The 21,132-nt window shown below is 51.3% G+C and overlaps 1 protein-coding gene across 2 annotated transcripts in view; it reads left to right on the top strand.

The window, feature by feature from the left end:
- Positions 1-21,132, top strand: part of BMP6 (bone morphogenetic protein 6) — a 179,227-nt gene that overhangs the window by 153,836 nt on the left and 4,259 nt on the right. For both annotated transcript variants that reach the window (XM_008262354.5, XM_089333437.1), the window contains exons 3-4: positions 3,734-3,882; positions 4,503-4,700. In XM_008262354.5, the coding sequence (XP_008260576.2) occupies positions 3,734-3,882; positions 4,503-4,700 (347 nt within the window). The remainder of the gene's footprint in view (positions 1-3,733; positions 3,883-4,502; positions 4,701-21,132) is intronic.

Genomic DNA, 21,132 nt, shown 5'->3' with positions numbered 1-21,132 from the left:
CAGCAGCAGCCAGGGCTGGGCCAGACTGAAACCAAGAACCAGGAGCTCCCCCAGGTCTCCCGCAGGAGTGGCAGGGCCCATGTACTTGAGTAATCACTCACTGCTTTCCAGGGACGTTCGTAGGGAGCAGAAGAGGAAGTGGAGCAGCCAGGACACAAGCTGGCACGCTAACGCAGGATGCTGGTGTCGCAACAGTGCCTTAACCCACCGCACCACATCACCGGCCCCTCAATTCCCCTTTCTAAACATGGAGTGGCTAAGAGCCTGGGTTATGATTCAGTTCTGCTTGCCCCCACTTAACTCCCATGTGAGTCTGGATTCTAGAGAGCGCGGGCCAGGCTGCCCCTCTGACACACGTGTGTCCTGGGCTTCCTCCAGGGCCGGCTGCTCTCCCACAGTTGATGCTGTCTGTGTTGTTTCTGGATAAGGATCTTCTGTGACCCCCCCAAACGGAGAATTTATGGTGTTGCACATCTGAACTTCAAAGCGCCGGGCTTGCAATCCCCTCTTTGCTCTTTGCTTGGTCTCCCTGCTCCCAGGTGCTGCCTCTGTCATGGGGGGGGGGGGGTAATTTGTCAGCAGGGTGTGTGACATGGCCATGTGGGAGAGAGCTTGAAACGGAGCAGGTCCTAGTGAGACTCGACAAGGCAGCTGAGTAAACTCCTTTGAGCTGCTCCTACTGTTTATACTTGGAGAAGATAGTAGAAGTCCCTCTGACTGAGCAGTCGTGGAAGCAGGAACAAGTGGGTGTTTCCCCTCTGAGACATCTGAAATTTTTAACTTGGATGTGTCACTGGCCTTGCAAATATTTGCCAAAAGAGAAATTAATTTCATGCGTCCCAGGTCATGTTTGTCAATAATTTCAAATGGCAGGAGGAAGTCATTGGGGAAAACTTGAAAGGCAGAGAGACAGAGAGCTACCGCTCACTGGGTCGCTGACCCGAAAGCCAAGCTGGAGCCAGGAACTCAGTCCAGGTCTTCTACATGGGTCGTGGGGATACAAGAACTTGAGCTACCACCTGCTGCCTCCCAGGGTGCACGTTAGCAGGAGGCTGGAACAGAACAGGAGCCAGGACTCGAACCCAAGCCCTATGAAATGGGACATGGGGATCCCAAGTGGTTTTTTTTTTAAAAGATTTATTTATTTACTTGAGAGGTAGGGTTACAGACAGAGAGAGACGGAGGTCTTCTATCCGCTGGCTCACTCCCCAAATGGCCATAACAGCCAGAGCTGGGCCAATCTAAAACCAGGAGCCAGGAGCTTCCTCTGGGTCTCCTACGCAGGTGCAGGGGTCCAAGTACCTGCACCATCTTCCACTGCTTTCCCAGGCCATCAGCAGGAAGCTGGATTGGAAGTAGAGCAGCTGGGACTCAAACCAGTGCCCATATGGGATGCCAATGCTGTTGGTGGATGTTTAACCTACTGTGCCACAACGCCAGCCCCCCAAGTGTTTTCTTAACCATTATGCCAAATGGCAAGCCCTCAAACCTTTTGGGTGAACAGTGAGTCCCGGTTCTTTGATTTATATGTTGAGTATCCCTAAATCAAAGACTCAGAATGCTGCAAAATCTAAAACTTTTCAAGCCACCAACATGATACCAAAGTAGAAAATTTCTACCTGACCCCGCATGACAGATTACAGTCAAAATACTGTATAAAGTAACCTTGAGGTTATGTGTATTGGGTATATTTGAAACATAAATTAATTTCATGTTTAGACTTGGGTCCCATCCCCACAACGTCTCGTTATGGATATGCAAATGTTCTAATATCTGAAAAAAAGTCCAAAGATTTTGTCTCTCAGACTCAATCTGCCAGCTGTGAAATAGAGGTAGTGCTAGTCTACCTAGCTTGTAGGAATTTTGTTATAAAGACAAGGCACTGTAGGGGCCAATACTTTGGTGTAGCAGGCCAAGCCTCCACCTGTGGCACCGGCATCCCATAGGGGCTCTGGTTCGAGTCTCAGCTGTTTGTCTTCTGATCCAGCTCTCTGTGTATGGCCTAGGAAAGCAGTGGAAGATGGCCCAGGTGCTTGGGTCCCTACACTCACATGGGAGACCTGAAGGAAGCTCCTGGCTCCTGGCTTTGGATTGGCCCAGCTCTGGCCGTTTCAGCCATTTGTGGAGTGAACCAGTGGATAGAAGACCTTCTCTCTGTCTGCCCCTCTCTCTGTAACTCTCCTCTCAAATCAACAAAGTCTTAAATAAGTTACAAAGTGCCTTTTTTTTTTTTAAGTGTAAACACTAGTAGTATTGTGATGCTTCTTTTAAATTTAGTGTTGAATTCTGGTAATTTTTTTAAAGATTTATTTATTTATTTGAAAGAGTTAGAGACATCTTCCATCTGCTGGTTCACTCCCCAAATGGCTACAACAGCCTGAGCTGCGCCGATCCAAAGCCAGGAGCCAGGAGCGTCTTCCGGGTCTCAGGGTGCAGAAGCCTAAGAACCTGGGCCATCTTCCACTGCTTTCCCAGGTGCATTAGCAGGTAGCTAGATCAGAAGTGGAGCAGCCGGGACTTGAACCGGCGTCCATGTGGGATGCCAGCACCACAGACAGCAGCTTAACCTGCTGTGCCACAGTGCTGGCCCCCCTAGTAGTGTTTCTAACTCTGTAAGATGTTGCACTAAATATTTCTAGTACTAGTGGCTTTGAGGCGCTCTGGGTCTAAAATGTCCTCCTCTATGTCCCGAGAATCCCAGGCCATTTTCTTTCAGAGGTCTTGGGATATGAACTTAAATCCAGGTTGTCCCTGAAGCCCATGATGATGACGGTCCCCTAATATCATCATGGCATGAAGGGCAGCAGAAAGAAACTTCATAGCGTCTTCCCACAGCCCGTGGCATTATGTCCATCGAGGACAGAAAAATACAAAAACATCCCTGTGCCGCCCAGTGGTAGGAATAGCTTCTCGGAGTTTGCCCGGAGGAACCCCAGCCCCCGGCTCATGGCAGCTGTGCTGGGATGAGCTTTCAAATCATGCAACACACGAGAGGGGACGTCACAGGGTTCACGGCAAAATGCAATTAAAAGGCGAATTTATTTTGGTGCTGCAATGTTTGAGATCCATGTGCAGGTTTTCCCATGATATGCTTTTCCGTGAAGTTCATGAAGACCCCCGAGCACTCCCCCAGTCACACAGCCCATGTGGAAAAGAGCCCGACATTGGCTGGAGACTCTGCAGGGGCCTGAATTCAGAGAGAGGCACGGGTGATGACTCAGAAATGTGCCGTGGCGTCCTGTTGCTCATGAAGTGTGCAGATGTTCAGGCCCTACTTAAAAGTTAAGGAGGGCAGCATGCTTTGTACCTGCTCACGTGGGCCCTGAACTTGACCTTCCCTTCAGCTGTTCCTCGCTGCCTCCCCCTTTTGTCCTCTTTTCATTTGCCATAAAGTAAGCTATTAGCAATAATCAGTACCATAAGAAAATAAACACTGAAATAGAACAAAATCATGTTTATTTGTAAATTACTGTTGCAGAAAAAGGTTTGATGTGAGTAGCAGTAGCAAGGCTTTTTGTGAATCTAGGTTCTGGCAACAGCTGTCTTATAATCGTACGGTGCCCACGTCCTGGGTGGTGCCCACCAGGCACTGCCATGGCCATCAGGGTGCACGGTGCCTCGTGGGTAGATCTGATCCGCACTGGCCTCTTTTATTGCGATGCCGGGGCAGGACTGCGTGAGACTGAACTTTGGGCCAGTGTGGGACTTCCTGTGCCATCTTTCTCTCTTGCAGAGACTCTGACCTGTTTCTGTTGGACACCCGTGTCGTGTGGGCCTCGGAGGAAGGCTGGCTGGAATTCGACATCACGGCCACCAGCAACCTGTGGGTGCTGACCCCACAGCATAACATGGGGCTGCAGCTGAGCGTGGTGACGCAGGATGGTAAGTGCTGACTCAAGGCTTACCGCAGCTGGCGAGTCCCCGTGTTCATCCGTTTCCTGCGGGTGCTGTGGCAGAACTAGTTTACAGCCAATGCCTCAGCCCGGGGTGACCCACTGACCATTCCCTGGTGACCAGCATGACAAAGCAAACCCTTCCCCTGGGCTCTCCTGCAAAAGACGCCAAGATAGGCTGGGTGATCAAGGTCCAGGAGTGGCCGTGGGGGCACGGCTTCCGCAGGCAGCGGCTGGTGGGAGGAAGCCGAGCAGCTGTTGGAATTCTGGCTGTTGAGTGGCTTGGCCCCGGGGATCTTCCAGGCCGGTCTCCTCCTGCGGGTCAGTGCTCAGCGGCTCAAGGTTACCCCCTGCTGCTGCTGCCCCTCCAGGCCTCACCCACCCAGTCGCCTCCGCAGTTGGGAGAAAGGATCAGGAAGACACAGCAACCAGGCTAGCAGAGCGAGCAGGCTTTCCCCGATTGGATCCACAAGATTTGGAAGGAGCGTTTTGCCTGCGCCCTTTGAGACGGCGCAGTGCCCTCTCGCTCGTTCTCGGGGAGCTGGGATGCGTCCTTCCGAGGGAGCTGCGGGGCTCAAGAGTAAAGAGTGGCTTTGGTTTGCCTTGTAGGACTCCACATCAGCCCCCGAGCTGCAGGCCTGGTGGGCAGGGACGGCCCCTACGACAAGCAGCCCTTCATGGTGGCTTTCTTCAGAGTGAGCGGGGTCCACGTGCGCACCACCCGGTCAGCGTCTGGCCGGCGCCGGCAGCAGAGCCGCAACCGCTCCACTCAGTCCCAGGACGTGTCTCGGGTCTCCAGCGCTTCAGGTAGGCGTGGCGGTGCGTGGGCGGCGGCCTGGCTGAGAGCAGAGGGCCTGCGGGTGGTTTCAGGTGTGCTTGTGCCCAGCACACGCCCAGGCCACTCGGTAGCTGTGGACCACAGCCCCTTGTCACAGCCACCGGTTGTGTAGCTGGGTCCCTAGGGCGCTCGGTGCAGACGCCGCCGAGCGTCTTCCCATTGATTGGTCAGCTTTCTCCCGATTCTTCATTGCCATCAAAATCCTGAGAGCACCTAGCTGCTTCTGTCTAGTTGCACCATTGCCTGGAGGGTCGTGGGGCTCAGGCTGAGTATCCCTTCCCCAAATGCTTGGGACCTAAAGTGTTTTGAAATTGCTTTTTTTTTGGGGGGGGGGGTTGGATTTTGCTATATTTGCATAAATGTGATGCAAAGCTTTGGAGAATGGGACCCAAGTCTAAACATGAAATTCATTTATGTATCATATATATCTGATGCCCCTAGCCTAAAGATAATTTTGCACAATATTTTTAATGTACTTGCGTTTTGACTGTTGGATTAGGTCTAGAATTTCCAGCTTGTGGCGTCATGTGGATTTTGGAGCATTTTGGATCTCAGTTTTTCAGTTTAGGGGTGTCCAGCAGCCACACCTGGTACATTGTAGAATTTGGACTTGGGTTTGTCAGTGCTCTGGGCTGCTGGAAAGCCCATTCAAATGGCCTCTGCGAGGGGTTTTGTTGGCTTGCGTCGCTGGGGAGTCCAGGGCTCCCCCGGTAAGCATGGCTGCCTCTGTGGACTCGGGTGACACTGGGAGTCTCCTTTTCTGCTTTCCTTTGTCGGAGACTGTCTCAGAAAGACTGTCGCTGTGTGCGGGCCAGGGCGGCAGCCCATAGTCAGAAGATCTTGTCACCTCGGAAGAGGAGGCCCCCTGTTGTCACAGCTTCCACAGAAAGCTTGTCTAGGGGGCTGTGCCCTACCCTGCAGCACCTGCAGGGCTGAGGCAGCTCTGATTGGCCAGGACTGCACTGGGTGTAGTACCCAGATGGGCAGGAGGAGCTCTGATTGGCCAGGACTGTGTTGTGTGCCTACCCTGGAGCTCAGGAGCCGGGTCAGCCCCATGCTGTTCAGAATACACAGGTACAGAGGTCAAGAGAAAGGAAACTGCCCCTCTTGCCTGAGTGCCAGCTCAGTGGACCTCCAGTAATGTCCCCAGCTTTGCTGTGTCTATGACTTCCAAGTCCACTCGTGGAGGCATGGGGCGAGGGGAAGTTGGTCTTCCCTTCTGACAGCCAGTCGTATGGTGAGAAGGCATTGCATTCAGCCCCAGACAGCCTAGCCCTAAGCCAGTGTTGCAGGATCTGGGGTTAGAGAGTTTGCTGCCCTACCACTTTGCACAAACCTAACCTGATTCAACTTCAGTGTCTCTCTCTGAAGTGGGGATGGTGACTATTTGCTGATTTGCTGGGATTAAATGAGAAGCAGGGATCTACCTCGCAATAGCATCCATTCTGGGAAGTCAGAGCTCAGAGTTTATATTAGGATTCCTGGAAAGGAAGTAGCATACCTCTGGCCAGGGCATGAATTCTTCCAGGGCACTGTTTGTAGATGTCCTCTTGGGGCCTGCATTGTGGCACAGCAGGTTAAGCCGCCCTTTGCGATGCTGGCTCCCATATCCAAGCACCGGTTCAAGTCCCAGCTGCTTCACTTCTGAACCAGCTCCCTACGGACGCACCTGGGCAAACGGCAGAAAATAGTCCACATGCTTGGGCCCCTGCCAGCCATGTGGGTCACTTTGGTGGAGTTCCAGGCTCCTGGCTTTGGCCTGGCACAGCCTTGACTCGTGCAGCCATTTCAGGAGTGAACCAATGGATGGACAATCTCTCTCTCTCTCTCTCTCTCTCTTTCACTTTGCCTTTCAAATAAGTAGATAAATCTTTTTTTTTTTTTTTTTAATAATCGTCTTCAAGGGCCAGAAAGAGTTAATGCAGCTTTCCAAAGTGTACCCAGTTTTTCTTCTGGGAAAAAGTCTCTCTGATTGAGTCTGATTTAATCAGCCATCCCCTCGGCCCGTGGCTTGGATGTGGCACTTGAGGCTCCACCACCCAGTGGGATGTGACATTTTGCTTCTTGTTGTCCGGGTGTTTCTTGGAAGCGTCACACAGCATGGGTGTTCCTGTGTTTACCACTGGAAATGGTCATGGTTGGGGTTTGAGCAAAAGGAGGAGAAACGCTAGCTTCCCTTCAGATGTGGCCTGCTGCGCGGAGTTCCTTGTCTCTGCTTCCCTGCAGGGCACGGTGAAGTCTGCCAGTGGTAGGCTTCCATTCATTAATGAGCTGTGGTCAGTGTGCTACCGTGACCTCAGATGCAGAGGCATCTCTTGAAACGTTGATTGCTTTTGAAAATTAAAATTTCACTGGATGTATTCAGTATCTCCCCCGCTCTGCCCAAAGCACACACCAATCTTTCTTAATTGAGAAAACATGTTGTCCTTGATGTTGGTTTCGGCGATGTCACCCAATTATTATTTTCCAGGTCCCTTTCAACTTTTGTTTTTCAACTTGATGAGATGAAATTAAATGTGGATATTAAAATTGATTTAATTTGTAATAAGATGCAAGGATCTGAATTTTTCCTTGAACTCCCCACCCTCTTCCCCCGCCTCCCAAGCCAGGGCTTCCAAGTTTGCTTTGCTCTTTTCAGCAGAACCAAAGCACAAGAATTCACAGAAAATCAGTCTGGCTTCAGAGGTCAGGGGTGCTTCCAAAAGTTCATGGAAAATGGACTCAAAGGAGGTTTATTTTGGTGCAAAAATTTTAAAAATATTCCATGCACAGTTTTCCATTATACACACTTTCCATGAAATTTTTGAAAACCCGTATGCATGGAATAAGCTTTTAAATTCCATTTCCATGAACTTTCTGAAGTACTTCCTAATTAAAAGGCCCCAGAAGGCATCACTGTGAGGGCTCCCCCCTCTTCCTCTCTTCAAGGACCCTATTGAGTGGTCTGAGAGATCACTTGGGTCTGACGCACTGACATACTGCTTGATAAATTTGCCTCTTCCTTATTTATTCTTCCATTAATGGAGGTGGACACATGGAGGGAGAGGTCCTCTCCAAGAAGAGATTTCCAGAAAGAAGGCCTCCTACCCGGAAAAGTGGGCCTGTGGTCTTAGGTGGGGGCCAGACGATGCTGAGCTTCGTGAACCAGCTGGCTGGCCCGGAGACAGAACACTTGTGGTCTTTGTGAAGCAGGGCTCTCCCCATGTCAGTCTCTCTCGGCGGCTTGAAGGAAGGCATTCCTTTGCCTCTGCTGCCCCCTTCTTCCACAGCATGCTTGCAGGGAATTGATACTTCTCCATGGAAACCAGAAAGAAGCCCACTGGGGATCGGCCGACATCTGGGTAAAGAGGTTCCCGTCATTCATCAATTGCCTGTCATCAGGACGAAACAGGGCAAGAAGTCCATGGCTATTTTTAGAATGGAGCTGTGTGTGCCTGGGACAGCAGGGCTCACGCATAACAAAGGAGAGAGGCCAAGAACCCCGGCCGCTGCCTCCCTGCCGCCCACCCAAAGCTGCTCGAACATTTGTACTTGGCTTGCGAGCTGGACTTTCCAAGCACATGTGCTGGCTGGTGGGTCTGGACGAGCCCTGGATGACGGCTTCCACTCGCCCTCGCTGCTCTGCAGCTGTCTGCTCCCTGGGAACGAAGGGTGTTGGCCATGCTGTGCATCTCCAGTGGGCCGGGTGGCCTCTGGACAGCACCCTCACACAATGGTCTTTGCACACATCTGACTCGCCTCCGTGGGAGCCATGCGTGCAGCCTGCAGGGGTCCCAGTGCCTGGCAGTGCTCTGGCAGCCTCCCGTTCCCTGAAGTGCTGCAGCTTCATGGTGTTAGTCACTTTCAACTTGCAGCCATTCACCTTGTTGGCTACTCTCAAGGTTCACGATTTTATCTCCCGGGGGATGGTGACACCACTCGGACAATCAATTAACAGATCCAGATGGTCTTGAAGGACGTGGCCATTCCAGGTTCTGATCACACGTTCCCAGGATCTTTCCAAGTCCTCTTTGGTGGGGGAGGGTGGTGAGAAGGAGGTGGCTAATGGGATTTAAAGTGAGCTGGTGATGCTGAGGTCCTGTGCAGTGTCAGCCGGTTGACTGCTGCCCAGAATTGGTCTTTGTTTTGGCAGATGACGCTTTGGAAACATTATTTGCCACTTCTAACAATTCGTGCAAAATTGGAGTAGTCTTCAATGTCTATGTCATCGTCACCTGGCTCCTCTGCGGCCCTGGGATACGTGCGTACGTGATGACCTTCCAGTTGATAGTTCCTGTGTGTGTATCCCTTATACTTTCCCACTGAGACTGTCTATGCTTTCAGAATAAGAAAGGCAACCAACATTCATTCCTCCTCTGCAAGACAGCCGTTTAAGCAGCGCACCGTGGCCATGCAATCTTGTGCTGTGGTCTGGGGCTCTCACTGTCACAGTGTCCCCAGCGCTTCCTCGTGGGCATCCGTGGGGTGGACGGTAGACAGGGAAATCTTAGAATAGATTTGGCTCAGGACTGCAAGTTGGTGGTTTGTGTGAGGTCAGAGGAGTTGGGAATTTTATTGTATCATCATGATCTTACATTAAAATTTTAGCACCTACAGCTTGGCTTCCAGATATCTGAGTTGAGAGATAAAGGTATGTTCATGGCTTCCTAAATGAAATCAAATCTTAATTCTCCATCGAGGAGCAGGACAGGTGTGACGTTAGTGATTCAACGAGCCATTCCAGCTGCACTTCCATGATGCCCAACTCTCATCCACACAGTTAAGCCTCTTTGGGATAATGGTTACCAAGCAATTGAAAGAGACTAGAAAGTTCTTTCCTATCTCATCTCTAGGTTTATCACTTGACAATATACAAAGGACCAGCGGTGCTAAACAGCAATAATAAAGAGGCGTAATCAGGGGCTACAAAGGCTAAGTAACTCACCGACTGTTAACCCTTTGGGGGGACTGGAGATTGGGAGTGACAGAGAAGAGACAGTACTTAGAGCAAGAGAGTCTTGGAGCTCCATCTTTAAGGAAAACCTTGGTCTGTGTTTAAGACGCTTCATCCGTGATCTTTATAAGATCAAAGCTCCGGCTGTATTAAATGGAGCACGCTGCAGTCCTGAAGTCCCAGAGCAACACAACCTTTCAGGAAGTAAACAGAATCTGGACTCTGCAAATCAAGCTCTCCTCCTCCCCTTGTTCTGAGATGATCGACACAAGGGATCACAGCCCACGGTGGTTCTGGGCCTCCCGTAGAGCCCATGCCACAAGGAACTGGAGCCTATGGCATGTTCCTTGATGGCTGTATTGATTCTGCAGGGCGAGTGGGTGCCAGAGACTTGTTTTGGATAAGATGGGTCTGATGAGCCGGAGGCAGGACAACAGGCAGCCAGGCCGGAGAGGACAGAGGTGCCATTTTAACAGCCACTATTTTGTCCTCGCCCATGTTGCTCTAGGAGAGATGGAAACTCAAAGTAGTGAGTTGTTCCCTGTGAGGGTAAGTTTCCTTGGGGGAGCGCCTGCAGCCTGAGCTCAGGAAAACTCCAGAGAGACAGCGCGGGGCGTGCACTGTGTGACGTGCTGAGCGGGGACAAGCCGGCAGAGCTGCACACCCGCAGCAGCCCCAGGAGCCCCTCTGCAGAGGCCTGGCCAGTGAACCGGCTGCCTCCTTGCCTCTCTCTCTCCTTCCTCTCCCTTGGCTGCGTCTCACAGCCCCGGTCCCTGCCTGTGTTTTCCCCTCTCCGTGTCTTCCCCTTTGTTTCTCTCCCCACCCCGACCCCTAATCTGAGATGAAAAGGAGAGCAGTGGGCCGGCTGCCCGGAGCCCCTGGGAAGTGGGCTGGGCTTTGGCTGGTGCAGCTCAGGTTTGTTGCCCTCCTGGAGCTCACGGACTCGTGACCTCAGATTCCTGTCGTGTTTACAACTGTGGTGTGCGCAGTGGCCCGGGAGCCGGAGTAGTGCAGCCTCGTTGGGTGTTGTCAGGATGATTGCTGTACTCCTCTTCTTGGCTCCAACAACAGGGTCTTGGCCAGGAGCCAGGAGCTTCTTCCAGGTCTCCCACATGGGTGTAGGGGCCTAAGGACTTGGGCCATCCTCCACTGCTTTCCCAGGTGCACCAGCAAGGAACTAGATCAGAAGTTGAGCAGCCGGGACTCGAACCGGCGTTCACATAGGATGCTGGCACTGCAGGCCATGGCTTAACCCAGTGTGCCACAGCCCCGGCCCCTGTGCCCTTCTCTTGCCATCCTGGGCTTAGCCCTCGAGCCTCTCCTGGCCATCGGTGCCGGGAAGCCTGCTCATCCTGGCCTCTCACTGCTTAGTGATTCAGCCTCAGAAATAAACCATCAGTGGACTCCATGCTCTCCCATCACGTGGCTTCCTTGCACTTCACTCTGGGTGTGGCTCTTTGGGAGGACCACATACAAAGAGTGCTGCATGGAATTAGCCCTGATGTCATGATCAGGGCCGTGGGGTGTGACTTCCAAATCAAGGTGCCTGCAGCCCAGTGCGGTGCCCGTGGCCATTGCCTGTACACATGGGTTCTGTGTGGAGGTGCCACCCACCTGTCTGCCCTGGGGTCGGGGAGACCCCACCATCACCTGGGCCCCAGACTGGCCCCTATCTGACTCCTGCCACCATAGGGAAAGCTGGGACCCAAGGGTAGGAAGCAGAGGCTGTCACCAAGCCGGCACACCAGGTTCTAGTCCCGGTCGAGGCGCCGGATTCTGTCCCGGTTGCCCCTCTTCCAGGCCAGCTCTCTGCTGTGGCCAGGGAGTGCAGTGGAGGATGGCCCAGGTGCTTGGGCCCTGCACCCGCATGGGAGACCAGGAGGAGGCGCCTGGCTCCTGACTTCGGATCGGTGCAGTGCACAGGCCGTGGTGGCCATTTTGAGAGTGAACCAATGGAAGGAAGACCTTTTTCTCTGTCTCTCTCTCTCTCTCTCTAACTCTGCCTGTCAAAAAAAAAAAAAAAATCCACAGATGCAGAGCCAAATACACACGCGAGGCTTGGGTGAGGAAGCCAGAGCCGTGGGGGGAGCTGACACTTCAGCCCAACCCCCGCCCTCTCTGGTTGTAGAAGAGGGAGGATGGGGCTCACTGGCACAGCCACGGGGACCTGTGGGATGCTTGTGCCTGATTGTGTGCTGCTGGCTAGCGGGTGAGACTGAGCGAGACCCTGGCCTCCCTTGGCCAAGTAGCGGGAGAAGAAAGGCTCAATAAGGGGCACACTTGGCGTGCAGCGGCCTGGACCGCTGCTCAGCTGTGCGCCTGTGCCTGCCTCTCGGTCAGCACGCCTCTCCCAGCCCAGAACGTGAAGCGGCTTCCTGCTCAAGAATCTTTCTTTAGGGAGCAAGTGGCAGGGCTGTCTTGGGTCTTTAAAGTTCATCCTCGGCCGGCGCCGCGGCTCACTAGGCTAATCCTCCGCCTAGCGGCGCCGGCACACCGGGTTCTAGTCCCGGTCGGGGCGCCGGATTCTGTCCCGGTTGCCCCTCTTCCAGGCCAGCTCTCTGCTGTGGCCAGGGAGTGCGGTGGAGGATGGCCCAGGTGCTTGGGCCCTGCACCCCATGGGAGACCAGGAGAAGTACCCGGCTCCTGCTTTCGGATCAGCGCGGTGCGCCTGCCGCAGCAGCCATTGGAGGGTGAACCAACGGCAAAGGAAGACCTTTCTCTCTGTCTCTCTCTCTCACTGTCCACTCTGCCTGTCACCAAAAAAAAAAAAAAAAAAAAAAAAAAAAGTCAAGTTCATCCTCACCACCTCTCCTGGACCCTGCCAGGCAGCTTTTGAGGTTTCCTGTGTGATGGTCCCCCTGTCGTACTCACGGGTGAGGTGAACCCCATTTCAGCCTCCCTTAAAATCCAAGTTTAAATGTCTGTAAGGTTTACTGGGAGAAGAGAAAGATTTGGGCCTCCCTTTTAAAATAAAAAAGATTTATTTATTTGCAAGGTAGAGAGGGAGAAAGAGCTATCTTCCATCCTCTAGGTCACCCCCTACATGGCCACAGTATCCAGCACTGGGCCAGGCAGAAGTAGGAGGCTGGAACTCCATCCAGGTCTCCCTATTGGTGGCAGGGGCCCAAGCACTGGTGCTATCATCTGTCGGATCAGAAGCAGAGTAGCCAGGACCCCAACCAGGAGCTCGAATACGGGATGCAGGCATCCCAAGCAGTGGCTTAACTCACTGTGCCACAGCTCCCACCCCAGGGTTTTGGCTATTTAATAACAATCATGCGAAGGTCTCCCTCCTGAAAAGATTCTAAAAGAACGTGGAAGCCACATTCCTAAAGGCAGTTAATATCCTTCTAATATGCGTACAGCTCAAACATCCCTGATGAGAGGAATGTTTTTCTCCTGTACAAGTGTAGACTAGGGAGGCCGGCATGGTGATGTAGCGGTAAAGCCGCCGCCTACAGTGCCAGCATCCCCTAGGGGCTCTGGTTCAAGTCCCAGCTGCTCCACTTCTTTTTTTTTTTTTTTTTTTTTTTTTTACAGGCAGAGTGGACAGTGAGAGAGAGAGACAGAGAGAGAAAGGTCTTCCTTTTTGCCGTTGGTTCACCCTCCAATGGCCGCCGCTGCAGCCGGCGCACCGCGCTGATCCTGGCAGGAGCCAGGAGCCAGGTGCTTTTTCCTGGTCTCCCATGGGGTGCAGGGCCCAAGCACCTGGGCCATCCTCCACTGCACTCCCTGGCCATAGCAGAGAGCTGGCCTGGAAGAGGGGCAACCGGGACAGAATCCGGCGCCCCAACCGGGACTCGAACCCGGTGTGCCGGCGCCGCAAGGTGGAGGATTAGCCTATTGAGCCACGGCGCCGGCTTGCTCCACTTCTGATCAAGCTCTCTGCTATGGCCTGGGGAAGCAATAGAAGATGGTCCAAGTCCTTGGGCCCCTGCATCCATGTGGGAGACTCAAAGAAGCTCTTGGCTCCAGATTGGCGCAGCTCCAGCCATTGCAGCCATCTAGGGAGTAAACCAGCAGATGGAAGACCTCTCTCTCTCTCTCTCTGTCTCTGCCTCTGCCTCTCTCTAATTCTGTCTTTCAAATAAATAAATCTTTAAAAAAAATCTAACAATCTCATGAATGCCTTCCACAACCAGAAGAAGGTAACACCCCCGTATGGGATGCTGGCACTGCAGGCGGCGGCTTTACCTGCTATGCCACAGCACCGGCCCCGAGATTGTTGGATTCTGTCATTTGATTATGCAGTAGCGTTCTTGCCCAAGGCCACCTACAGCTTGGCCTGTTTGTCCGAGTTGCCCTGGCTCAGTCCCCAGAGCCTTGTCTCAGGCCTGGGCTGCAGGGACTTGCCCAAGCCTATACTCCTGTGCCAAAGAACTGCACGGAAGACCAGATTTCACTTGACTTTATTTTTTATTTATTTATTTATTGACAGGCAGAGTGGACAGTGAGAGAGAGAGACAGAGAGAAAGGTCTTCCTTTTGCCGTTGGTTCACCCTGCAATGGCCACCGTGGCAGGCGTGCTGCAGCCAGCGCATCGCACTGATCCGAAGCCAGAAGCCAGGTGCTTCTCCTGGTCTCCCATGCAGGTGCAGGGCCCGAGCACTTGGGCCATCCTCCACTGCACTCCCGGGCCACAGCAGAGAGCTGGCCTGGAAGAGGGGCAACCGGGACAGAATCCGGCGCCCTGACCGGGACTAGAACCCAGTGTGCCAGCGCCGCTAGGCGGAGGATTAGCCTAGTGAGCCGCGGCGCCGGCCTCACTTGACTTTAAAGAACAAGGTCCCTTAAAAATGTTTGAGACCAAGACTGCACCTTCCGCAGAGCCATGTCCAGGGTTGCCAGGGAGCCCTGGTGTCCAAAAGCAGACTGTGTCTGAACGGTGCGCCAGCATCCCCGACATGCGAGCCTCCAGGCTGGAGGTCAGGTCTCCATTCTAGTGTCTGCAGCCCCCAGACAGCAGCAGGCCCATTCCTAGTGTTTCCCAACTCATGGGGTTGGGAATAAGGCCCAGGACCCTGCACTTTAAACTTCCCGGTCATTCCCATGACTCAGGGCACAGGCAGACCACCTATGGGAAACAGGACTGCCGCTCTCAAAGATCCTGGCAGCAGCCTCGAGGCGCCTGCTCTGTTTTTTTTTTTTTTTTCCTTAACTTTTTATCTATTTGAGAGGCAGAGACCGAGAGAGACACAGCCGTGGAGATCTTTCATCTGCTGGTTCTCCCATCAAATGCCAGCGACAGCCAGGCTGGGCCAGGCCAGATCCAAGAGCCAAGAATTCCATCTGGGTCTCTCACGTGGGAGGCAGGGACCCAGGGACTTGAGCCATCATGGCTGCCTCCCAAGATGTGCATTAGCGGGAAGCTGGCACTGGGAGTGGAGCTGGGACCCAAACCCAGGCACTCTGATGGCAGCTTAGCCGCTGTGCCAAGTGCCTGCCCCTGGTGTTCTGTTGCCTTCTCTCCTCTTCTCTCTCTCTGTCTCTCTCTCTTTCTCTCTCCCTCTCCCTTGCCTGGTGATCCCACAGAGATAAAGCTGGGTGACCTCCCTTCCCCCCACTAAAACGGATGTTTTCCTACTCGATTTTAACTGGCTGTCTTCAGACCACTTATCTAAACAAAGATCAAGGCTTCTGGGAGTGGGGTGGGGAAGAGTTTATCTGTGATCTGTGTGTTCCAACAAACAAAGCACCATGAGTGTCTTCCATTAGAATCCCAGCCACCGACCCCTGGCCCGCAGTCACAAGTATTCCGACCTGCACAAATATTTATTCATTCCTTGCCAGTGCCTGACATGGAATTGTATGGAAACTTCGGTGTGGCCTGCAAGTATCTGTAGGAGGAAAAACAGGAGAGTTAAATTCCCCCCTTTCCTCCCTCTGGCCCCAATCCCTACTTAACAACAAAAATGCCAGTGTCTAAGCTCTAAAAGAAATCGCTGTTCTTAGAGAGAAAGTTCTCTTTGTTGAGTGGTGGGAGAGGCAAATCACCAGCAGGTTCGCAGACAACTAGAACTATTGGTGATGTTACAAAGGCCTGCAGTGATGTCATGTTGGTTCCACGCGGCAGAAAAGAAACACAAAGAGGTCATCCTGGTCTGCCTTCTGATAGCCACGTTCCTGCAGCCTGGATGGCCCGCTGTTCAGTTCAGCTCTGACACCTGATAAAAGCACAGCTCAAGTTCAAAGTTCAAGGACAAGTCCCCAACAAGGCTGCCCTCCCTTCAGACACTGGCCATATGTGAGGTCCCCAGGCCGCCCGCCCATCTGTCTGACTTGCCTCAAAGTCTCCGTGCCCCCTCCCTTCCTGTTTGATTTTCTAGAACAATTCTGTTTTATTAAGAGGAGCAGCTCAGGGCCAAAATGAAGAGGCCCGTCAGGCAGGGTTGGCAGGCGTGGGGTCAGGTGGGGACCAGGAGTTCCCACACCCCTCCAGCTGTACCATGCTCAGGACATCACCAGGTTCACCAGGCCTGAAGCTTCCCTGAGCCTTGCTTTATGTTGCTGTAACAAAACATCTGAGACCAGGTGGTCTACAGGGAAGAGACATTTGATTTGGCTTGCAGTTTGGGGGACTGAAAAGTTCCAGCTGCGGTGGCTGCGTGTGGCGAGGGCTCCATGCTGCAGCATTACGGGGCAGACGGCATCCCGTGGTGGGAGCTCCTGCAGGAGTGGCCCATAGTGCATGCAGCAGCCATGCGACCCGTAGGAGGACCTTACGTCATAGCCATACCCTACCAAGGTAGCCAGTTTTGTCTCACAAGACCTGACCCACTCCCATATCGATGGGAATGAATCCCTCCCAAGGGTGGTGCCCTCATGACCTGATTACCCCCCACCTCTTAAACCCCGCACCTACTGGTGTCATTGCAGTGGGGGCCAAGCTTCCAGCACATGGAGCTTTGGTGGGGGGGGAGCGGGGAGGGGCAGTAAACTACATCCAAACCATAGCATTAGGGCATCATTGCTATGCACAGGTGATTAAATCATCGGCTGCCTGATTTGTTCCACCTCCATCCACCTCCCCTTCCCAGAATTCAAGTTCCAGCTCTCTCTAATCAAGTGCTTGGCATGCCTAGTGACCAGCTCCCCTCCTGGAGCTGTCTAGGAGCCCATCCCAGGCTATCCAGGGTCCTCGTTTGCACAAGACACTGCCAGGGTTTTCTATGCTGTGTGCCAGGGACAGGGCCAAAGAGCATATCTGCTCTATCGACTCTTTGTTGTTTTGCTCGCCTGTGTCTGCCTGGCCTGGAGGGAAAGTTGTTTTTAGGAATCTCTGCTTTTTTAGTGACCACTGATTCCAAGCTGGAGTTTGGAATCTCCGAACTTCCTCTTGCAGAGGAAGACTTGGGTTGCTAGCCTGGAGAGGGCATTTGGGAGGAAGCTGCTTTTGGGGGAAACACAGGCAGAATGAGGTTGGGCAGGGAACATTTCAGAAGGCAGGAGGGCCGTATATCATTCTAACCTAGGGCACCTGAACAGGTGAGAGGGACCAGGGCCAGTGTGGCCCCCTGCACCCAGCTGGCAGGAGAGCAAAGAGAGGGATGGGGGTTTGGAAGAGGCCCCTCCCTTCTTCCCCATGGACATGGATGCAGGTGGAACTCAGGCATGGGGCCACACCTAACAGCAGTAGAAAATGCTGTCTGGCCCTGTGTCCGAGAGGTGGAAGAAGATGTGGGATTCTAATGAACACTCGGCATCCTCCTCCATGCTTCCTTGAACCTTCACATCCTCACTCTATGGAATATTCCTCCCCCGGACAGCCTCGTGCCTCACTCCCAAGGGTTCCTTCAGCTTTCTGCTTAGTGGATGCCTTAATGCCAAGATAAGCTTATCAATGCAATAGTGAGCCCACTCCCACCGAACATTGAATGGTAACTTAGGGTTCTCCAGGGAAACAGACCAAGAGGCTATGTCTTTGTCAGCAAGGAGGTGGCTTATGGGAATTGGCTAAGAAGACCCATGATATGCTGTCTGCACACTTTAGTTGGAGTCCGAGCTGAGCCTCAGGTGAGCCGGTGGAGCAAGTCCCAGGCCAGGGCCAGTGGCTGGAGGACCAGGAAGAGTTGCTGCTCTCAGTCCTGCAGTCCAAAGGCCTGAGGTCCGGGAGCACTGGTGTCCCAGGGGAGAAGATGGAGGCCCCCACTCAACCAGAGAAAACCTGTCCTTCCTCTGTCTTGTCTTTCTATTGGAACAGATTTGATGATGCAAAGATCTTGCTTAGTTTGCCAATTCAAGTGCTATTCTTTGGCTAGATATGTGGGCCTCTCTTAGCCCACTCAAGTTAACACATACATTGGCCATCACAGGGCTCTTGATTGCACACAGAAATAGACTTTTATTAACTTAGAAAAATCAATATCACGGTGTCAGGGAACTCAGTCAACAAGCCTAGAAAAACAAATGCAGATGGGAGGCGCTCAGTCTGGTCATGGTCCATGGAGACGTCACCCTGGACACTGGCTGCCGTGCCACCGTTCTTGTGTTGCCATTACTCAAGTTCTGCGTGTGTGGTTGGGGAGGAATTGTGTTTCATTGGTTTTTGATGACATCATAGCCTCTCTGCAGGGGGACAGAGAGGGGAGCAGTCATTCCCACTTACCTAGGAATTCCCCACCATGGGAAGTGTCCCTCGAAGCTGAGTGCTCGATAAATATCCATGACAGCGGAGTGTGGAATTCTAGGTTTATGGCATGACTTCAATGAAATTAGTTTTTAGTGAATATTTTTATTGTTTGCTATTGATCTACTTTGCATTCCATTGTAGAGAATGTTCATTTTAATCTCTTGGTAGCTTCTAAGAATTTCTTGTATATATTTGGTATACTAATTTTACCAGATGTGGGTGGCTAGGTAGGAATTTATAAAGATACTTCAAAAAACTCATGGGAAAATGTAATTAAAGATAAATTCATTTTGGTGCAAATTTTGAAATCTATGCAGTTTCTTTCACAATGTATGTTTTCCATGAACTTTCTGAAGACCCTTGTTTGTTTTGTTCAGCACTCATGCCTCTAAAAGATATTTTTGTCTGTCTCCAGTTCAAGAAAATATCCATTATGTTTGCTAATATTACTTTTCCCTTCTTTCTGTCTTCAGAAATCCCTATCAGAAATATGTTGGGTGGTAGGTAGTGGTCCAGATGCCCACATCCCATATGGGAGGACCTGAGTTTGACACCTGGCTCCTGCCCCCTGCCAATGAAGGTGTTAGTGGGCAGTGGTGATGGCTCAAGTGGTGAGGTCCTGCTACCCATGAGGGGACCTGAATGGAGTTCCCAGCTTCCAAAACTCCTGGTTTTGGCTTAGTCCCAGACACTGTAGGCGTTGGGGAGTGAATCAGCAAGCAGAGTGCACGCTTACCCTCTTTCCCTCTCTCTCAAATGTATACAATGTTTTTAAAAATATGCCAGACCTTGTATTCTGTCTTCCATATCTCGTTACAGAGTGTTGTATTTTTTGGCCATTTGAGTCTGTGCTATATATGAAGGGTTCTCTTTATTTTGTCCCCAGAAACCTTATGTTTAATGAATACAGATTTCCTAATTACAGCTTTAGGAACATAGTGATTGTTCCCACCGTATCCACCCTCTCACCCACACTCCCATTCCTCTCCTCCTCCCTCTTATTCCCATTCTTTTTTACTAAGATCTATTTTCAATTAACTTTATACACATATGATTAACTCTATGCTAAGTAGAGTTCAACAAATAGCATGAAAAAAAAAACTACCTCAACAACTGAGATGAGGGCTGTTCAATATCATTACTTCTCAAAGTGTCAATTTCACTTCCATGGATGACCTCTTAGGCACTCTAGTAGTTATGGGTCAGGGAGAACATCTGGTATTTGTCCTTTGAGGACTGGCTTATTTCACTAAGTATGATATTTTCCAGTTTCATCCATTTTGTTGCAAATGAGTGGATTTTGTGGTTTTTTTAACTGCTATGTAGTATTCCATGGTGTACATATCCCATAATTTCTTGATCCAGTCTTCAGTAGATGGGCATTAGGTTTTATTCCATATCTTGCTATTGTGAATTGAACTACGATAAATACGAAGGTACAGATAACTCTTTCATATGCTGATTTAATTTCCCTTGGGTAAATTCGCAGGAGTGGGATGACTGGGTCAAATGGTAGGTCTATATTCAGATTTCTAAGGTATCTCCATATTGTCTTCCACAGTGGCTGTACCAGTTTACATTCCCACCAACAGTGGATTAGGGGACCTTTTTCCCTACATCCTCGCCAGCATTTGTTGTTTGTTGATTTCTGTATGAAAGCCATTCTAACTGTGGTTTTGATTTGCATTTCCCTGACGGCTAGTGATGCTGAGCATTTTTTCATTTGTCTGTTGGCCATTTGGATTTCCTCTTTTGAAAAATGACTGTTTAAGTCCTTTACCCATCTCTTAACTGGGTTGTCTTTTATTGTTGGCGAGTGTCTTGATATCTTTCTATATTCTGGTTATTAATCCTTTATCAGTTGCATAGTTTGCAAATAATTTCTCCCATTCTGTCCGTTGCCTCTTCACTTTGCTGAGTGTTTCTTTTGCAGTATAGAAGCTTCTCAATTTGATGTGATCCCATTTTTCAATTTTGGCATTGATTGCCTGTGCTTCTGGGATCTTTTCCAAGAACTCTTTGCCTATGCCAATGTCTTGCAGGGTTTCCCCAATGTTATGAAGAGGTTTCTTTAAATATATTGTCCAATTCTTTAATTCTCTCTTCAGTTGTGTCTAATATATTTGCTCAGCTGTTTCATTTTTATTTTCAATGATTCACCTTTATAAGCTTCTATGTGGTATTCTTCCACATCTTCTTGTTCTTTTTCAAGCCCCTTTTTTATAGTATACTTGCATTAGGGTTTCCAGTCCTCCTCTTCTCTCTCCCCTTTTTTGGACATTCTTTCTAGCCTCAGCAGTGACGCTGACCCGCAGTCCCTGGGGGCCCCTGTCTCCTCTGTCTTGCACGCCAGCTCTCCTCTTGACCCTGTTTCTTTATGCAGCTGATTCTGGCTGAGGTATCATTTCCAGCTAGAAGTTTCTGTCTCTTCTTGTGTTGGAGGTTGATTGGTTGGGTGGTTGTTCTGAGTCCTCTGTGCCCAGCACTTTGACAATTCCTCCCCCCACCCCACCCCCCACCCAGCATTGAATTTGCTTCTCCTGGTACCTGAATTTACAGTGAGGCGAGGCAGGCAGGAAAGAAGAGGGAGTAAGTTCAGAGTTAGTAACCACCTCAAAAAGTTGGCCTTTCCTCCTATTGCAGGTCACTGGCCTGAGTTGGTATCATTTGTCTCTTTTTCTTACAAGATCATGAAATCGGCCTGCTGTCTCCTGATTCAGGGCCAGGAAGTCCAGGAGTACAAAGACAAAATTCTAGTCCAAACAGGCGTTCAGTATCGGGTAACTTACCGGCACGGTGCTGTCTTGAGCAGTGCAACCACATTTGGGTCAGTGATAGG

Source organism: Oryctolagus cuniculus, chromosome 5 (genome assembly GCF_051225735.1).
Source record: "Oryctolagus cuniculus isolate XC-2025 breed Fujian yellow rabbit chromosome 5, ASM5122573v1, whole genome shotgun sequence".
NCBI classification, from domain to species: Eukaryota; Metazoa; Chordata; class Mammalia; order Lagomorpha; family Leporidae; genus Oryctolagus; species Oryctolagus cuniculus.
Note: the sequence above shows the minus strand (reverse complement) of the source record. Positions and strands in the feature narration are given on the sequence as shown.